The sequence below is a fragment of the Nomascus leucogenys genome, chromosome 21 (genome assembly GCF_006542625.1).
Source record: "Nomascus leucogenys isolate Asia chromosome 21, Asia_NLE_v1, whole genome shotgun sequence".
NCBI classification, from domain to species: Eukaryota; Metazoa; Chordata; class Mammalia; order Primates; family Hylobatidae; genus Nomascus; species Nomascus leucogenys.
The window spans coordinates 82,742,989-82,757,835 of NC_044401.1; the positions used below are offsets into that span (position 1 = coordinate 82,742,989).

General features: G+C 58.3%; 2 protein-coding genes, 1 long non-coding RNA gene and 1 pseudogene across 3 annotated transcripts; 2 read left to right on the forward strand and 2 right to left on the reverse strand.

Moving 5' to 3' along the window:
• Positions 1-239: 239 nt before the first annotated feature.
• LOC100594097 (interferon-induced transmembrane protein 3) lies at positions 240-1,600 on the reverse strand. Its single transcript, XM_003281297.4, has 2 exons — positions 1,117-1,600; positions 240-555 (listed from the first exon to the last, which is right to left on the reverse strand). The coding sequence occupies exons 1-2, from the start codon at positions 1,363-1,365 to the stop codon at positions 403-405; spliced, it is 402 nt and encodes a 133-aa protein (XP_003281345.1). The 5' UTR covers positions 1,366-1,600; the 3' UTR covers positions 240-402.
• A 3,291-nt stretch (positions 1,601-4,891) lies between these two features.
• LOC100602274 lies at positions 4,892-5,850 on the forward strand (annotated as a pseudogene).
• A 3,818-nt stretch (positions 5,851-9,668) lies between these two features.
• IFITM5 (interferon induced transmembrane protein 5) lies at positions 9,669-11,035 on the forward strand. Its single transcript, XM_003281296.3, has 2 exons — positions 9,669-9,884; positions 10,521-11,035. Exons 1-2 carry the CDS (start codon positions 9,699-9,701, stop codon positions 10,731-10,733), a joined length of 399 nt encoding a protein of 132 aa, XP_003281344.1. The 5' UTR covers positions 9,669-9,698; the 3' UTR covers positions 10,734-11,035.
• Positions 11,036-13,193: 2,158 nt separating this feature from the next.
• LOC115832049 lies at positions 13,194-14,847 on the reverse strand. The gene is made up of 2 exons (XR_004027524.1): positions 14,733-14,847; positions 13,194-13,899 (listed from the first exon to the last, which is right to left on the reverse strand). It is a non-coding gene; the product is annotated as an uncharacterized LOC115832049 (long non-coding RNA).

Genomic DNA, 14,847 nt, shown 5'->3' on the forward strand with positions numbered 1-14,847 from the left:
AAAAGAGCCCACCTTGAGTCGGAGCTGAGGCCTGCAGGACACAGGAACTCCTCCCAGGGTCCTGGATCCAGCTGCTGCCCACGGCGGGAGGCCCGAAACCAGAAGGCCTGAGCACTTGCCCCGACCCAAGAGCTGCACAGAGGCCAGAAGGGGCAGTGCAGGGGCTGACCAACCTGCTCAGTCTCAGAACCACGCTCCGAACCCTCAGCAGGACCCCTCCCCAAGTGAAGTCGCAGCAGCACCAGAAACACGTGCACTTTATTGAATGCCATTGTAGAAAAGTGTGTGAGGATAAAGGGCTGATACAGGACTCGGCTCTGGGCGCAGGGCGAGGAATGGAAGGTGGAGTATGTGGGTTACAGGTCATGGGCAGAGCTCCTGGCCTCAATGATGTCTCCTGATCTATTGATAGGCCTGGAAGATCAACACTGGGATGATGATGAGCAGAATGGTCATGAGGATGCCCAGAATCAGGGCCCAGATGTTCAGGCACTTGGCGGTGGAGGCATAGGCCTGGGCCCCGGTCAGGTCGCCAACCATCTTCCTGTCCCTAGACTGGGGGAGAGGAGATGGTGAGGGGAAGAGGATCCCCCAGCTGAGAGCTGCGTGCCATGGCTCTGGCTCCCCACTGGCTCCTCCCTGCCCTGAGATCAGGGACCACCTCCTTCCCTTCCTCACCCGGGTCAGACTCTCCAGGAGCCTCGGGGCTCACCCTCCTTCTGCCTTGGCCCCGGCACAGGCTGTTCTCCCCACCATGGGGTGAAGTCACCTGTGAGTTCCCTTCTCACTTTCTGGGAGAGCCTGGGGGCCAGACTGGAAGGTGAGGGTGTAACTTCTTATTGGGCTTTAGGGAGAATTGCTCTGGGCTAGTGGATAGCCAGGGACAGACTCTGAGCCAGCCAGCCCCCTGGAGCCTCCTCCTAGACCTGCACCGGGCAGATTCCCCAAGCCACACACACACACAGATCACACAGACAAAGCTCATGACGGCACACATGGGACAGACGTACACAGAAACTCACAGGGACACACAAGTCCCCACCCCAGGCAGCATGTGGGCAGGTGGAGCTCCAGGCTCACCGGCACCCTCTGAGCATCCCCCGGGGCCATACGCACCTTCACGGAGTAGGCGAATGCTATGAAGCCCAGGCAGCAGGGGTTCATGAAGAGGGTGTTGAACAGGGACCAGACGACATGGTCGGGCACGGAGGTCTCGCTGCGGATGTGGATCACGGTGGACGTCGGGGCAGCAGGGTTGTGGGGCGCCCCCAGCACGGCCACCTCGTGCTCCTCCTTGAGCACCTCATAGTTGGGGGGCTGGCCGCTGTTGACAGGAGAGAAGAAGGTTTGGACAGTGTGGTTCATGGTGCCCAGCGAAGACCAGCGGTGGTCGGGTTATGGGGACGGTTCTCAGTGGGCCCTCCCTTTCCCCAGTAGTTTCGTTTTCTCAGGTTTCCTCTTCCTGGCATTTGTCAAATGCAGAGTTGGCCGGGGCCAGATGAGGGCGGAACAAATTCCTGAGGATCAAATTACTTTAGGATGGGGAGGAAGGAGGCGCTGAGGGCTAAGAGGGGCTTCCTCTCTAGAGCCCAAGAGAGCACAAGTCTCATCTTGTTAGTGGTGTGGGGGGGTCCTGGAGACTTCCACACTCCAGACCAGCAGCTGCAGGACCTCACTGTCCCCGTTCAGGGCTCCTGCCAGGCCTGTGCTGACGCCTCCACGCTCCAGGCCCCACAACCATTCCCCCAAAGCCCTCACCTCCGCCGGGCGCCCTGGCTCACGCCTGTAATCCCAGCACTTTGGGAGGCCGAGGCGGGCCGAGGTCAGGAGATTGAGACCATCCTGGCTAACACGGTGAAACCCCGTCTCTACTAAATATACAAAAAAAAAAAAACAACTAGCCGGGTATGATGGCAGGCACCTCTAGTCCCAGCTACTCGAGAGGCTGAGGTAGGAGAATGGCATGAACCAGGGAGGCAGAGCTTGCAGTGAGCCTAAATCGTGCCACTGCACTCCAGCCTGGGCAACAGAGCCAGGCTCCATCTCAAAAAAAAAAAAAAAAAAAAAAAGGCCTCACCTCACTTGTCACAGGCCTCATCCGCTGACATCCCTTGTCCTTTCCTGGGGTTGCAGTCCTGCTCCATGCGGGTTTGGGGGCTAAAGGTCCCCGTGTCTCCTGGTGCAGGTCAGAGGCCTGGCGGCCAATGTTGCCTGCCCCAAAGGAGCCCTCCAGGCCCAGGAACGGGGACTCTGGGGAGCACTGACGGAAGAGGGGCTGTGGGATGCCAATGGCAGAGACCTGGACGGTGGAGTTAGGAGCCATGGCCCTTTCCCCGGGAGGCCCACCTGGATGACGGCTCCCAGACCCGCTCCACACAGCCTAGCAGCACCCACGCTGCCCAGAGCTCTGGCTGGCTGGTCCCTGGGGCACCCTCCAGATTTCCAGGTTCTGACCATCTCTGCCTCTTCCCTGGGTCCTCACACGGGTGCCAGCTGCTTCCTGTAGTTGCCGCCTGTTTTTCCCATGAACCGGTGTTGCCTCTGAGCAGTTCCTGAGGTCACAGCCTCCCTGTGGAAACACCTTGTGTGGCCTCTGGGTTTCTTCCTGGACCCTCCTTGGCAGAGGCTATCGCGGCAAACTGAGCTGATGCTGTACACTTGAGCTTGTCAGAGGGGGCAATGTGGGTCACAGGGGCAGGAACGTGGCCTGCAGGCCCGTGTGCACCTCGACCTGCCACCTGTTTCATTCTTGAGGCGCTACATGGGCCCAATTTCCTGGGCTTGTTCGCCCACCAGGCCGGACTCCCCAGAGGACATGGCTGAAGGTGGAATTTACAGAGATGGGCAGCTGCTCACCCTGCTTTCACCTCAGCGGGTGGTCAGGTCCACATCAGTAACTTCCAGAGCTTACGTGACAGTAGCGTGCAGCCGTGTAACTGCAGAGTGATGTGTTTGAGTAATGATGACTTTGGCTCTATAGGATAAATTTTATTGATAATTTCTAAGATTTATAAGATTTAACTTTAACAATGGCTGTGTCTACCATCTACTCACCTTGCTTCTGGATGTCGAACACCCTAAGTCCTCCTCCTTCTGCTGGCTGGGGTGAGCTCTAAGGACTTAGCCACGTCCAGGCCCCCATACGCCTTCTACCCTGGGCCATGTCTCCCCCACACACAGAATGTCCTGGGATCTGTGTCTGGCTCTGCCGTGGGGACAGCTCCCCTCTTCGTGGTCTGAAGCCCTCCTGACTGGACTGGAGTGCTGACTGAAAACCAAAAATAAAAATCTAACCACCCCCCCAGCCCCCATGACTGAATGGAGCTCCCTTGGCCAAGGGGGTCCCAAACAAACCTGAAAAACTGAATTCACAGCCTGGAAGGAAAAGGGAGGTTGGACAGGCCTACTTATATCCCCTCCCTGTGGAGTTTAGGCACAACCAACCAGCATTAACACTGAGATGGAGCTCATAGTACTGACAAAACAGACTCTTCATAGCATTAAGGTACCAAATTCCAACCTGACTCTGGTACAGAGTCACGTGACAGTGTAAACCCTAAATATCTGAGAAGGTTCTCAGTCGATTTAGGATCAAGGTTAAGGATGCCCGGGAGACCCAGCCTCAGGAGGTCCTGATAGGGTGCCCAAGATGATCGGGGCACAGCTGGTTTTATACATTTGAGGGAGACATGGACATCAATATATGTATGACGTTCATTAGTTCGATCTGGAAAGACGGGACAACTCGAAGTGGGGAGGGGGCTTCCAGGTCATAGGTCGAGAAGAGACAAAGGATCGCATTGTTTTGAGTTTCTGATTAGCCTTTGCAAAGGAAGCAATCAGATATGCATTATCTCAGCGAGCAGAAGGGTAAGTTTGAGTTGTATTTGTCTTTTGTCCACAAGGAAATTCTGTGTTGCCCAGACTGGTCTCTAGCTCCTGGGCTCCAGTGATCCTCCTGCCTCATCCTCCCAAAGTGCTGGTGTGAGCCACCATGCACAGCCTCAAAATTTATTTATTTGGCGTATTTTGAAATGGCCTTGCACAACTGTCTCTTATTAGGGAAATTTGCATTCTGTAGAGAATCTCCTTCCCTTTCTAGGTCTTTTCCTAATAGAACGGACATTTAACTGAGAGCCCTTTTTAAGGGTGGAAAAGAGGTATTTTTTATCATCCTTATCTCCAGCCTGCCACCTGGAGGCCTCATCTGCATAGCAAGCCCCTTGGCTTCCACAGCCCCGGTTACGTAAACTCAAGAATTTCTTTCGACTAACCAACTCTTTAGGCAAAGCCGAACTTTTTTTTTTTCTGGAGACGGAGTCTTGCTCTGTCACCCAGGCTGGAGTGCAGTGGCGCGATCTTGGTTCACTGCAACCTCCGCCTCCCGGGCTCATGCCTTTCTCTTGCCTCAGCCTCCTGAGTAGCTGGGACTACAGGCGCCCGCCAAGTCCTGCTAATTTTTTGTATTTTTAGTAGAGACCGGGTTTCACCATGTTAGCCAGGATGGTCTCGATCTCCTGACCTCGTGATCCACCCACCTTGGCCTCCCAAACTGCTGGGATTACAGCCGTGAGCCACCGCGCCCGGCCCCAAAGCTCAACTCCTTAAGCCAACTGCCCATCAGAAAATCTTTAAATCCACAAAATGAGACAGAATAATATGGAGCGGCTGCGGGAGAACAGAACATTCTAAGCAGCAGCCTCATGTGACTAGCAAAGGAGACTGTTGAAGTTGCTGCAGAAGCGAGGGGCCGATGAGACCTTCAAAAGCAGTGTGGGCCAAGCTGGCTAAGACAGACCAGAGCCACCGCGGCGCTGAATGTGACCTATGCGTCCCCTAGGCCCTCCTCCTATGAACACGGCCCACACCCACCGCGACAGTTTCAGGAACACACAGATTTGCTGTAAACATGGCGGGCGCTCGGCCCAAGATGGCGGCCTCCGTGTGCGGCGGGTTGCGGGGGCCACGGGTGCTGTCCTGGGGCCGAGAGCTGCCTTGCGCCGGGCGCGCCCTGCACATCTCCGCGGTCTGTAACGAGAACCGGCGGCCCGAGTCCGCGGAGGCCAGGGGGACAAGCCGGTGACCTACGAGGACGCACACGCGCCCACTTCATCGCCCGCCGTGAGGGCCAGAGGTCGCTCACACGGGGAACAGGATGAGCAGTGTTAGGCAACAGGGGTACCTTAATGGCGCCGGTTCCGGGTTCTTCCCCCCTCCTTGACCGGGCACTGTCTGAACCCGCCAAAGGAGGGCCAATCAGAAAGAAGCATCTCCCGCCTTCCCTTGGGCCCACCCCACGTAGGCCCAGGGATATAAAACCCAGCACACCAGCAGCTCTTCTCTCTTCTCTTCCTTCTCTGCTCGATACCTCCAGTAAAGATCTCTTGACGGCGACCGGTGTAGTCAGATCCTTGCCCGGCCTCTTTCAAGGAGGACCATGCCGCGGAGCGGACGGTGGAGGATGTTTTCTGTCGCAAGTTCATGTGCGGTACCTTCCCGGGCTGCCTGGCTGACCAGCTGGTTTTACAGCGGCGGGCTAACCGGTTGGAGATCTGTGCCCTGGTCCTGAGGCACTCGTTCTACTTCCCGCAAGTTCTACTTCCTTGTGGGCTACAGTGAAAATTTGCTGTCCCACTTTTACAAATGTCCTCTGCCACTCCACCTCCAAACTGTGCCCTCAAAGGTTGTGTATAAGGACCTGTAGGATGATCCCCTTCTTTTGCATCAAGCTGTAGCCTGCAGAGAAGGGAAACGTGGGAAAGAAGTGGTACTGGGGGAAAGGCGTCCCCTCAAGAGGACTGAGGCATGGTCTCTCAGCTGCTATCGAATAAAGACCCTCTATGTTGTCTTGAAAAAAAAATAGGAGGCACCTCAGTTCTGAGAAATCGTCACCTTCTTGCAAGAATCTTCATGATGCTCCCTCCCTTGGTGAAAGAAACTCTGAAAGATGGAAACCCCACCCAAACCCCTTGCAAGTGACTCTCTCGAGTCTCCACCCACACGGCCCTTTCTTGAGTGTGTACTTTTCACTTCTCTTTTTTCTTTTTTTTGAGAGGGAGTCTCGCTCTGTCGCCCAGACTGGAGTGCAGTGGCGCGATCTCCTCTCACTGCGACTTCCGCCTACCGGGTTCAAATGATTCTCCTGCCTCAGCCTCCCCAGTAGCTGGGATTACAGGCGCCCACCACTGCGCCAGGCTAATTTTTGCATTTTTAGTTGAGACAGGGTTTCGCCATGTTGTCCAGGCTGGTCTCCAACTCCTGACCTCAGGTGATACACCCGCCTCAGCCTCCCAAAGTGCTGGGATTACCAGCGCGAGCCACCGCGCCTGGTCTTCACTTTTCAATAAATCTCCCTACTTTCACTATTTTCCAACTCATCCTTGAATTTCCTTCTTGTGCCAAGAGCCTGGACATCCGTGGGGGTCCAGGTCCCACTGGCAATTGGGGACCTCCGCAGGCCCACTGGTATCACTATGACCTGTGACCACACCCCTTTGAGATGTCCTGCCTTTCCTGGCAGAAGCAATGTACACCTTACTGTGAGGACTAAACTCTGACTTTTTTATCTTGCCCAAATTCCTATCAAAGGGGTCTGGGGAGTCATGCCCTACAAATGGTAAATTCTCATCAGATGAGTTTTGGTTTTTGTTTGTTTGTTTTTTGTATTTCCAGTAGAGATAGGTTTCTCCACGTTGGCCAGGCTGGTCTCAAACTCTTGACCTCAGGTGATCTGCCCGCCTCGGCCTCCCAAAGTGCTGGGATTACAGGCATGAGCCACCATGCCCAGCCAACCAGATGAGTTTTATTTAACCCTATAGATTGTGACTTACTTTCCAACCTAACTCTGGCATAACATTATGAAACAAGGAAGAAAATCAAAATACCCCCAAAACATGTTTCTTTGCCATATTTTGAAATGGCCCCTGCAAAGCTGTTCTTTGTAGGGGCAAATTTGCGTCTGTAAAGAATCTCAATTAACATAGCCAGATCTTTTTCTTCCAGACCCTCCCAACCCTGAAGAGAGATTAAGATCTGAATAGGAAACATTGGTCACCTATTGTCTCTAAGGACAGCCACTACAAGACTTCAAAAGAACTTTGGTCTCCATAATCCTTATTTTTTATTTATTTATTTTTTTGAGATGGAGTCTCTCGCTTTGTCACCCAGGCTGGAGTGCAATGGCACGATCTGATCTTGGCTCACAGCAACCTCCGCCTCCCGGGTTCAAGCGATTCTCCTGCTTCAGCCTCCTGAGTAGGTGGAATTACAGGCAACCGCCACCACGCCTGGCTAATTTTTGTATTTTTAGTAGAGACAGGGTTTCACCATGTTGGCCAGACTGGTCTCCAACTCCCGACCTCGTGATCCGCCCGCCTCAGCCTCCCAAAGTGCTGGGATTACAGGCGTGAGCCACCGTGCCCGGCCACAATCTTGATCTTAACCTGAATACTCCTTTTCTACCAATCCCAGGTCTTTAGACAAACTCAACCAATTGTCAACAAGAAAATGTTTAAATTCACCTATAGCCTTGAACACCGCTGCCCCTCCCCCCAACCCCCCTCTGGACCAAACCAATGTATTTCTTGAATGTATTTGATTGATGCCTCATGTCTCCCTAAAATGTATAAAACCAAGCTGCGCCCTGAGCACCTTGGGTACATGTTCTCAGGACCTCCTGAGGGCCGCATCACGGGCCATGGTCACTCATATTTGGCTCAGAATAAATCTCTTCAAATATTTCACAGAGGTGGACTCTTTTCGTTGGCACTTGTATTGATCTATGTCTTTGCCTGCAACTTCTGTCTCCCTACAATGTATAAACCAAGCTGTAGCCCGGCCACCTCTGGCACGTTTGCAGGAACTCTGGAGGCGGTATCATGAGCCGTGGTCAGTCATATTTGGCTCAAGACAAACCTCTTTCAATACTCTACAGAGTTAGCTTTTTTCATCCTGACCAACATGGTGAAACCCCGTCTCGACTGCAAATACAAAAATTAGCCGGGCGTGGTGGCGGGCGCCTGTAGTGCCAGCTGCTCGGGAGGCTGAGACAGGAGAATCGCTTGAACCTGGGAGGCGGAGGTTGCTGTGAGGCAAAATCACACCACTGCACTCCAGCCTGGGCGACAGAGCGAGACTGTCTCACAAAAACAAAAAAAAAAAGAAAGAAAAAAGTTACCCCTCGGCTCACTGAGGTGAATGCATATCTGGTTGCCTCCTTTCGAGAAGCAAGTCAGAAACTCCAAAGAATGCAAACTTTGTCTCTTATCTACCTGCGACCGGGAAGCGCCTCCCCACTTGCAGTCTTCCCTGCCTTGCTTCGCGTGGTCCTGCCTTTCCAGACTGAACCAATGTTCATCTTACATATGTTGACTGATGTCTCCTGTCTCCCTAGAATGTATAAAACCAAACTGTGCTCCGACCACCTTGGGTACAGAGCCTCAGGAGCTCCTGTGGCTGAGTCACCAGCACGTCCTCAACCTTGGCAAAATAATCTTTCTAAATTAACCGAGACCTGTCTCAGATATTTGGGGTTCAGAGGCTCAAGCACAGCAGCAAGGAACCCCCACCCAACCATCCCCTGCAGGTGGCGAGTGCGGGTCCTGGAGGAGGGAGGGCAGCTCGGTCCCGGGCACTCGGGAGTGTGGCCGACTGGGAGACTGGGAAGCTCAGCCTTCTGGCCGGGTGCAGCTGCCACCACTGCTCGGGGGAAGGCTTGGCAGAGGAGGTTTGGAGGGAGGATCCAGGGTCTATGGTTGGGACATGGGTGGGGGTCCACAGAGCAGGAGTTGCGTGTGTGTGTCCAGAGCTGGGGACCAAGCCAATCTCTTTGGGGGGAAGTCTGGGCTGAAGACATAAATGTGAGTCGTCAGCACACAGAGGCATCTACAGCCAGAGACAAGACTGGGGCAGACCATGAGCCCTAAACAGGATCACTCACCGCAGACATCCTGGGATTAGGGAGGGCAGCCGAGGAGGCTGAGGGGAGTGTCCACCACAGGAGCCCACAGGCTCCCTGCATCCCACCAGTGTTAACAGCTGTTGCTTATCCCTGGGGGTCCCCCTGCCGGCTCCTAACAGGCTGCACCCCCTGGCTTTCCCCCCATGTGGTTCTCTCCTTCTCACGCGCGCCCTCTGACACCCGCCTTCCCTGTCCCCCTTGCAGGGACGCCTGCGCTCCTAGGGCCTGGCACTGGTGCTCCGAGAGTGTTAGGGGCAGAGTTGAGTGCTGGGAATGGAGGGGCTGCGGTTTCAGCAGCTCTGGTTCTGAGGAGGGGGCCCCTGTACATCCCTGAATTATGAGGCTCATGGCCCTGAGATGGCACCTCCAACTCTTCTTGTCCTGGAGGGAGGGGGCTCTGGCCAGCAGTCTGCCCATTGCCCACTCGGCCAGCAGCCTTTGATGGGGGTGGGGGGATGGGTGGGGGTCCCTGCCACAGCCCGGCCGTAGCCTTCCAAGTGGGGGGCTCCCTGACGGGATGTCTGTCAGGCGGGGCCCTGCTGGGTGGTCCAAGGCAGCCTCGGACAGGGGCTCCCTGGGGTGGGGGCTAAGGGGCGGGCTGCACCCTCGGCCTGCAGGCTGTAATTTGTGTTATATATAGCGTCGAGAGGCTGGGCTGGGAGGGCGGCAGGGCTATAAGTGAGCGGGTGCCCACCCTCCCAGCACCAGTCGGAGTGTGGAAGAGACGGCGCTGGAACCCATGGACACGGCGTATCCCCGCGAGGACCCCCGGGCCCCCACGCCCAGCAAGGCCGGTGCCCACACAGCCCTCACACTGGGGGCCCCGCACCACCCGCCTCGAGACCACCTGATCTGGTCGGTGTTCAGCACCCTCTACCTGAACCTGTGTTGCCTCGGCTTCCTGGCACTTGCCTACTCCATCAAGGTGGGCAGGGGCCCCACCAAGGTTGGGGGGAGGCTCCACTACTCCACCAAGGTGGGGGGAAGGGGGGAGGGGTGGGGAGCTCCGTGGGGGGTCCTTGCCGTGCTGGGGGCGGTGGGGGGCTCTGCTTGTCAGTGAGGGGCTCTGTGGGCACCGCTTGTGAAGGTAACACCATCAGCACGGCCGGGAAACAGCTCTTCATGAAGGCAAGGCCGGGGAGCTTCTCCGTTAAACATGGGGCCTCTTCTTAAGAGCCCCCATCCAAGAGCAAAGAGCAAAGAGCACAGAGGCCATTGGGAGGCACCCACAGAGGTCTCTGCAATCAAGGGGGGGTTCCCATGCTGTGGGCTTCTGGAACAGAGGTCCCTTTGACTTCAGCTCCTGGCTGGCAGGGTGGGGGTGTCTCAGCACCCTCGGGGACCCTCAACCACAGAGAGCGCTGATAGGCTGACACTGGCCTGGGATGGCCCCTGGGTCCATAGCTGGGGCCCCAGGGAGTTATTTCCTCAGGCCACACCTCTCCATCCAGATTTTGGGTGCAGTAGGGGCCTTCTAGGTGCCCAGGGTGGGGGTGGGGGTGGGAAAGGGCCCCCAGGCCCCAAGGACACATAGAGATCTGGCCCTGCGGTCTCCCTGCAGGCCCGAGATCAGAAGGTGGTTGGTGACCTGGAAGCGGCCCGGCGTTTTGGCTCCAAAGCCAAGTGCTACAACATCCTGGCCGCGATGTGGACGCTGGTGCCGCCACTGCTGCTCCTGGGGCTGGTGGTGACTGGGGCCCTGCACCTGGCCCGGCTGGCCAAGGACTCTGCCGCCTTCTTCAGCACCAAGTTCGACGATGCGGACTATGACTGACGGGCTGTGTCCTGACCTGAGGCACCAGCCCCAGGACACTGAGCCCAGGCTGCTGCCCCTGGGGGTTCAATACTGACTCCCCGGAGACTGGCCCTCCTTCTGTGGGGCCTCCATCCCTGCCCTATCCTGACCCTGGGGCCCCCCGGCCCCAACATGGGCACCTAAGGCTGAACCAGTCAGACCCCAGGGTCCTCACCCTAACCTGAGGGTTCCCGGGCCCTAACTGTACCCCCAATCGTGCCCCTCCCTCCTCACACTCCAGGCCCCTCGGTTCCACAATTAAAAGTTTCTGGTTCCAGAAAGTGCCTCCTGGCCTCTTTCCTGCCTAGCATGGGGGAAGGAGCTGCCCTGAGGACCACCAAAGCCCGATGCCACGGGGCCAGCCCCCAGTCAGTGGCGGGAGCGCCCCCCGCAGCTCAGCGGCCCTGCTTACCCCAACTGTCCCCTTCTCTCAGCCACTGGGCGGCCTGTGGCTTATGGGGCGGAGGCCCAGAGTATTTTAGACTGAGTTTGAGAGCCCAGGCCTTTGATTTCTGCTGCTCTGTGGTTTAGCGGCCTGTGCTCCAGAACGTCGTGGGTGCGTCCCAGCTCCACGTGTGTCCACCCCATCTCTCTGTGCACATGTGTGTGCGTGCTCGAGTCTGCGTGAGAGTTCGTGCCATGCGTGGGCTCCATCTGCGGTCTGGTGTACGCCTCCTTCCTTCTGGGTCATTCCGTCTGTCCCCATGACCCTGCGTGCCCCCTTAATTCTGAGAAATCCCAGTCCCCACGGTGGTTTCCCTCCCTCCTGGGCTAGTGAGGGTGGCTGGAAAGGCAAGGCGGGGACCATCCCATGGGTGGGGCTGGACACACACACATACATGTGGGCAGGATAGCAGCTTCCCTTTCTCACACACACACACACACACACACACACACACACACACACACACACACATCCTCCAACCAAACTGTATCCAGAAAGACAGAAAATGGGCACGTGTGCAACATTTTCTGAGTCCCCTGGTGCTGGGTGCATGTTCTCATATTATTTTACCTGCACTGTGCACCAGCCTCCCCACACACAGCCTGGTGATGGGAAAGTGCCAGGGACATGCACACTGTGAGGCTGCAGGGAGGCCCTGGGGCCTCGCTGAGGCCAGCCATTGCCGGGAGGTGGTGGTTAACCGCAGAGTGGCCCAGGGTTCTGAGCACCCCACCCCGGGGCCCTTCTCTTCCCGGGGAATCACCGTTGCCTGCCCGCTCTTCCTGGGCTGTGGGTGGGAATCTTTATCTAGTTGGTCTACTTGGAGCCCTGGGCAGCACCCCCTATCTGTGATATGCCTGCAGCCAATGGCTGGTGTGGCAGGGACTCTGAGTGCAGGCCCAATCAGCCCTGGAGGCAGAGGTGTGTGGGGGCCATGCTGGGTGCTGGAGACAGACATGACCAGTCCCCACAGTGGACCAAGGACAAAGGCAGTGTGCCCACCTGTGCCTGCCTTGGGATAGAGACAATGTGCCAGCCCTGAGCCCCAGGATTGGCCTGAGAAGGGATCAAACTGTGTCAGGTGCAGAGGCTGGGAGGGGGTCAGCCCATGTGTGGCTGGATACATGTCCCCAGGGAAGAGACGATCTGCCAGTCCCCAGGCTTACTGAGGGGCAGGGACGACCTGGTCCGTGCCCGGTGCTGTGGGTGAACCACCTTGGGGGAACGGTCACCGGCACCTCCCTGCCTCAGGCTCAGGCTCCTGAACCCTGACCAGCCCTGCTGGCACACGTGCACTGACCATCACGACTCCCCAAAAGGGTCACCTCGGGATGTGCAGAGGTGGCCCCACACGCGTGTTGCATGCACATGCAGCAGGCTTCAGGCCACATCTCTCTTGCGGGCGCAAGGCTACCGACCACCCTGACCTGACACCTGTGCCCACATCACCCTGGCTCTGGGGCTGCAAAGATGAACTCCTGCTGGGGCAACCCTGGCAGGGAGAAGGGGCCCATGCTTCCCTCGGGGAACCTGCCTCTGCCTCTCGCTGCCCAGCGACAGCGTTGGATGGGACCCAGCTCTGCAGCTGAGGGAGCCTGTAGGGGCGTGGGGAGCCACGTGGAGGCATCCGACTGCATTCTGCAAGGCTCCTGCCAGGCACTGGACTGTACGCTGGGCTGCCCTCTGACCCACAGCCCCTCTCCACTGTGGCCGTGAGCCCCAGCAAGCAAGCTGCCATAAGACAGGCGGCGTCCACAGGTCTCAGCCATCTGCACTCTACAAGGTTCCTGTCCGGGGAGCCGACCTCTGAGTGCTGGTCTCGGCCGCGGGTGTGCTGCAGCACATGCGTCCCCCACACGCCACCTCTGTCCTCACAAGCTGCGTGGCTGAGGGAAGAGAGCCATCCCACCCCACGCTGTAGCAGAGGCTGCCCAACCTGATTAAAGCCGCCCAGAGTCAAGAGGAGCCTGGGATTGAGACTAAGTCCCCTCAACTGCATGACATGAAAAGTTCCTTTTTGGCAAAGCTGCACCTGAGAGTCTTGAGGAATTCCGAAGGGGCCGAGTCCCCTTCCTTCGTGCCCCTTATCCCTGCTGTCCAGGCTGAGGCCTGTGCCTGCTTCTCTGCCTTCTCAGCAGAGCAGCTGGCTGCTGTGACCACGGCTCTCAGGAGAGTGGGGGATGAGAGGCCAGAGGTGATGCAGGCTCAGACCCTGGTGTCAGGAGCTCGGGGTGGTGGCATGGGACGGTGCGTGACAGCGTCAGTCCACAGGGGCAGGCAGAGGCGGCGTGGGGATGCCACGGGGAAGCCACCTGCCCACGGGGGTCCATGGGAGTCCAGGCTACAGGCAGAAAGCCTTGAACTCAGGCCAAGCAGCATGGACCTTCCCTGAGAGTCTGGCTGCAGGTGAGGGATGGCAGGCTGGGAGGGTGCCCAGGAGGGGTGGGTGAAGAAGGAGTGGCCAGAGGGAAGGCCCAAGAGACATCTCTGAAGCCAACGTTCCTGATTATTCAGAGGCAGGGTCCACAGTGAGTGACTCAGTGGGGCTGGAGGAACCCAGGGTGACCCAGAGGGGGCTCTGGAGCGGGTCCCTAACATCTCAAAAAGTGGTCCCAGGGAACTCGGAGCTGGAACTTCCAGGCGGCTTCGGGGGTGACCTTTGTATCCGGCCAGCCGAGCAGGGAAAGGAGACCTTGTGTCCTGCAGGGAGAGAGGCAGCCTGGGGGTGAGGGGCAGCCTGGGGGTGAGAGGGTAGCCTGGGGGTGAGGGGCAGCCTGGGGTGAGGGGGCAGCCTGGGGGTGAGGGGGCAGCCTGGGAGTGAGGGGGCAGCCTGGGGGTGAGGGGGCAGCCTGGGGGTGAGGGGGCAGCCGGGGGGTGAGAGGGCAGCCTGGGGGTGAGGGGCAGCCTGGGGGTGAGGGGCAGCCTGGGGGTGAGAGGGTAGCCTGGGGGTGAGGGGCAGCCTGGGGGTGAGGGGGCAGCCTGGGGGTGAGGGGGCAGCCTGGGAGTGAGGGGACAGCCTGGGAGTGAGGGGGCAGCCGGGGGGTGAGAGGGCAGCCTGGGGGTGAGAGGGCAGCCTGGGGGTGAGGGGCAGCCTGGGGGTGAGGGGCAGCCTGGAGGTGAGGGGCAGCCTGGGGGTGAGGGGGCAGCCTGGGAGTGAGGGGGCAGCCTGGGAGTGAGGGGGCAGCCTGGGAGTGAGGGGGCAGCCTGGGGGTGAGGGGACAGCCTGGGGTGAGGGGACAGCCTGGGGGTGAGGGGACAGCCTGGGGGTGAGGGGGCAGCCTGGGGGTGAGGGGACAGCCTGTGGGTGAGGGGACAGCCTGGGGGTGAGGGGACAGCCTGGGGTGAGGGGGCAGCCTGGGGGTGAGGGGGCAGCCTGGGGTGAGGGGGCAGCCTGGGGGTGAGGGGGCAGCCTGGGGGTGAGGGGACAGCCTGGGGGTGAGGGGACAGCCTGGGGGTGAGGGGCAGCCTGGGGGTGAGGGGGCAGCCTGGGGTCACAGGCGCTTGGGCTGTTGGGGGCTGGGGTGGTCTTCTACCTGGCAACAGGGAGAGCCGGGACTGGGACGGCCACAGCTCAGCCTCCAGGTGGGGAGCCCAGGGTCCTGCTCGAGCTGTGACCTCCACAGTCACGGAGTTCTCGGAAAAAGAGAA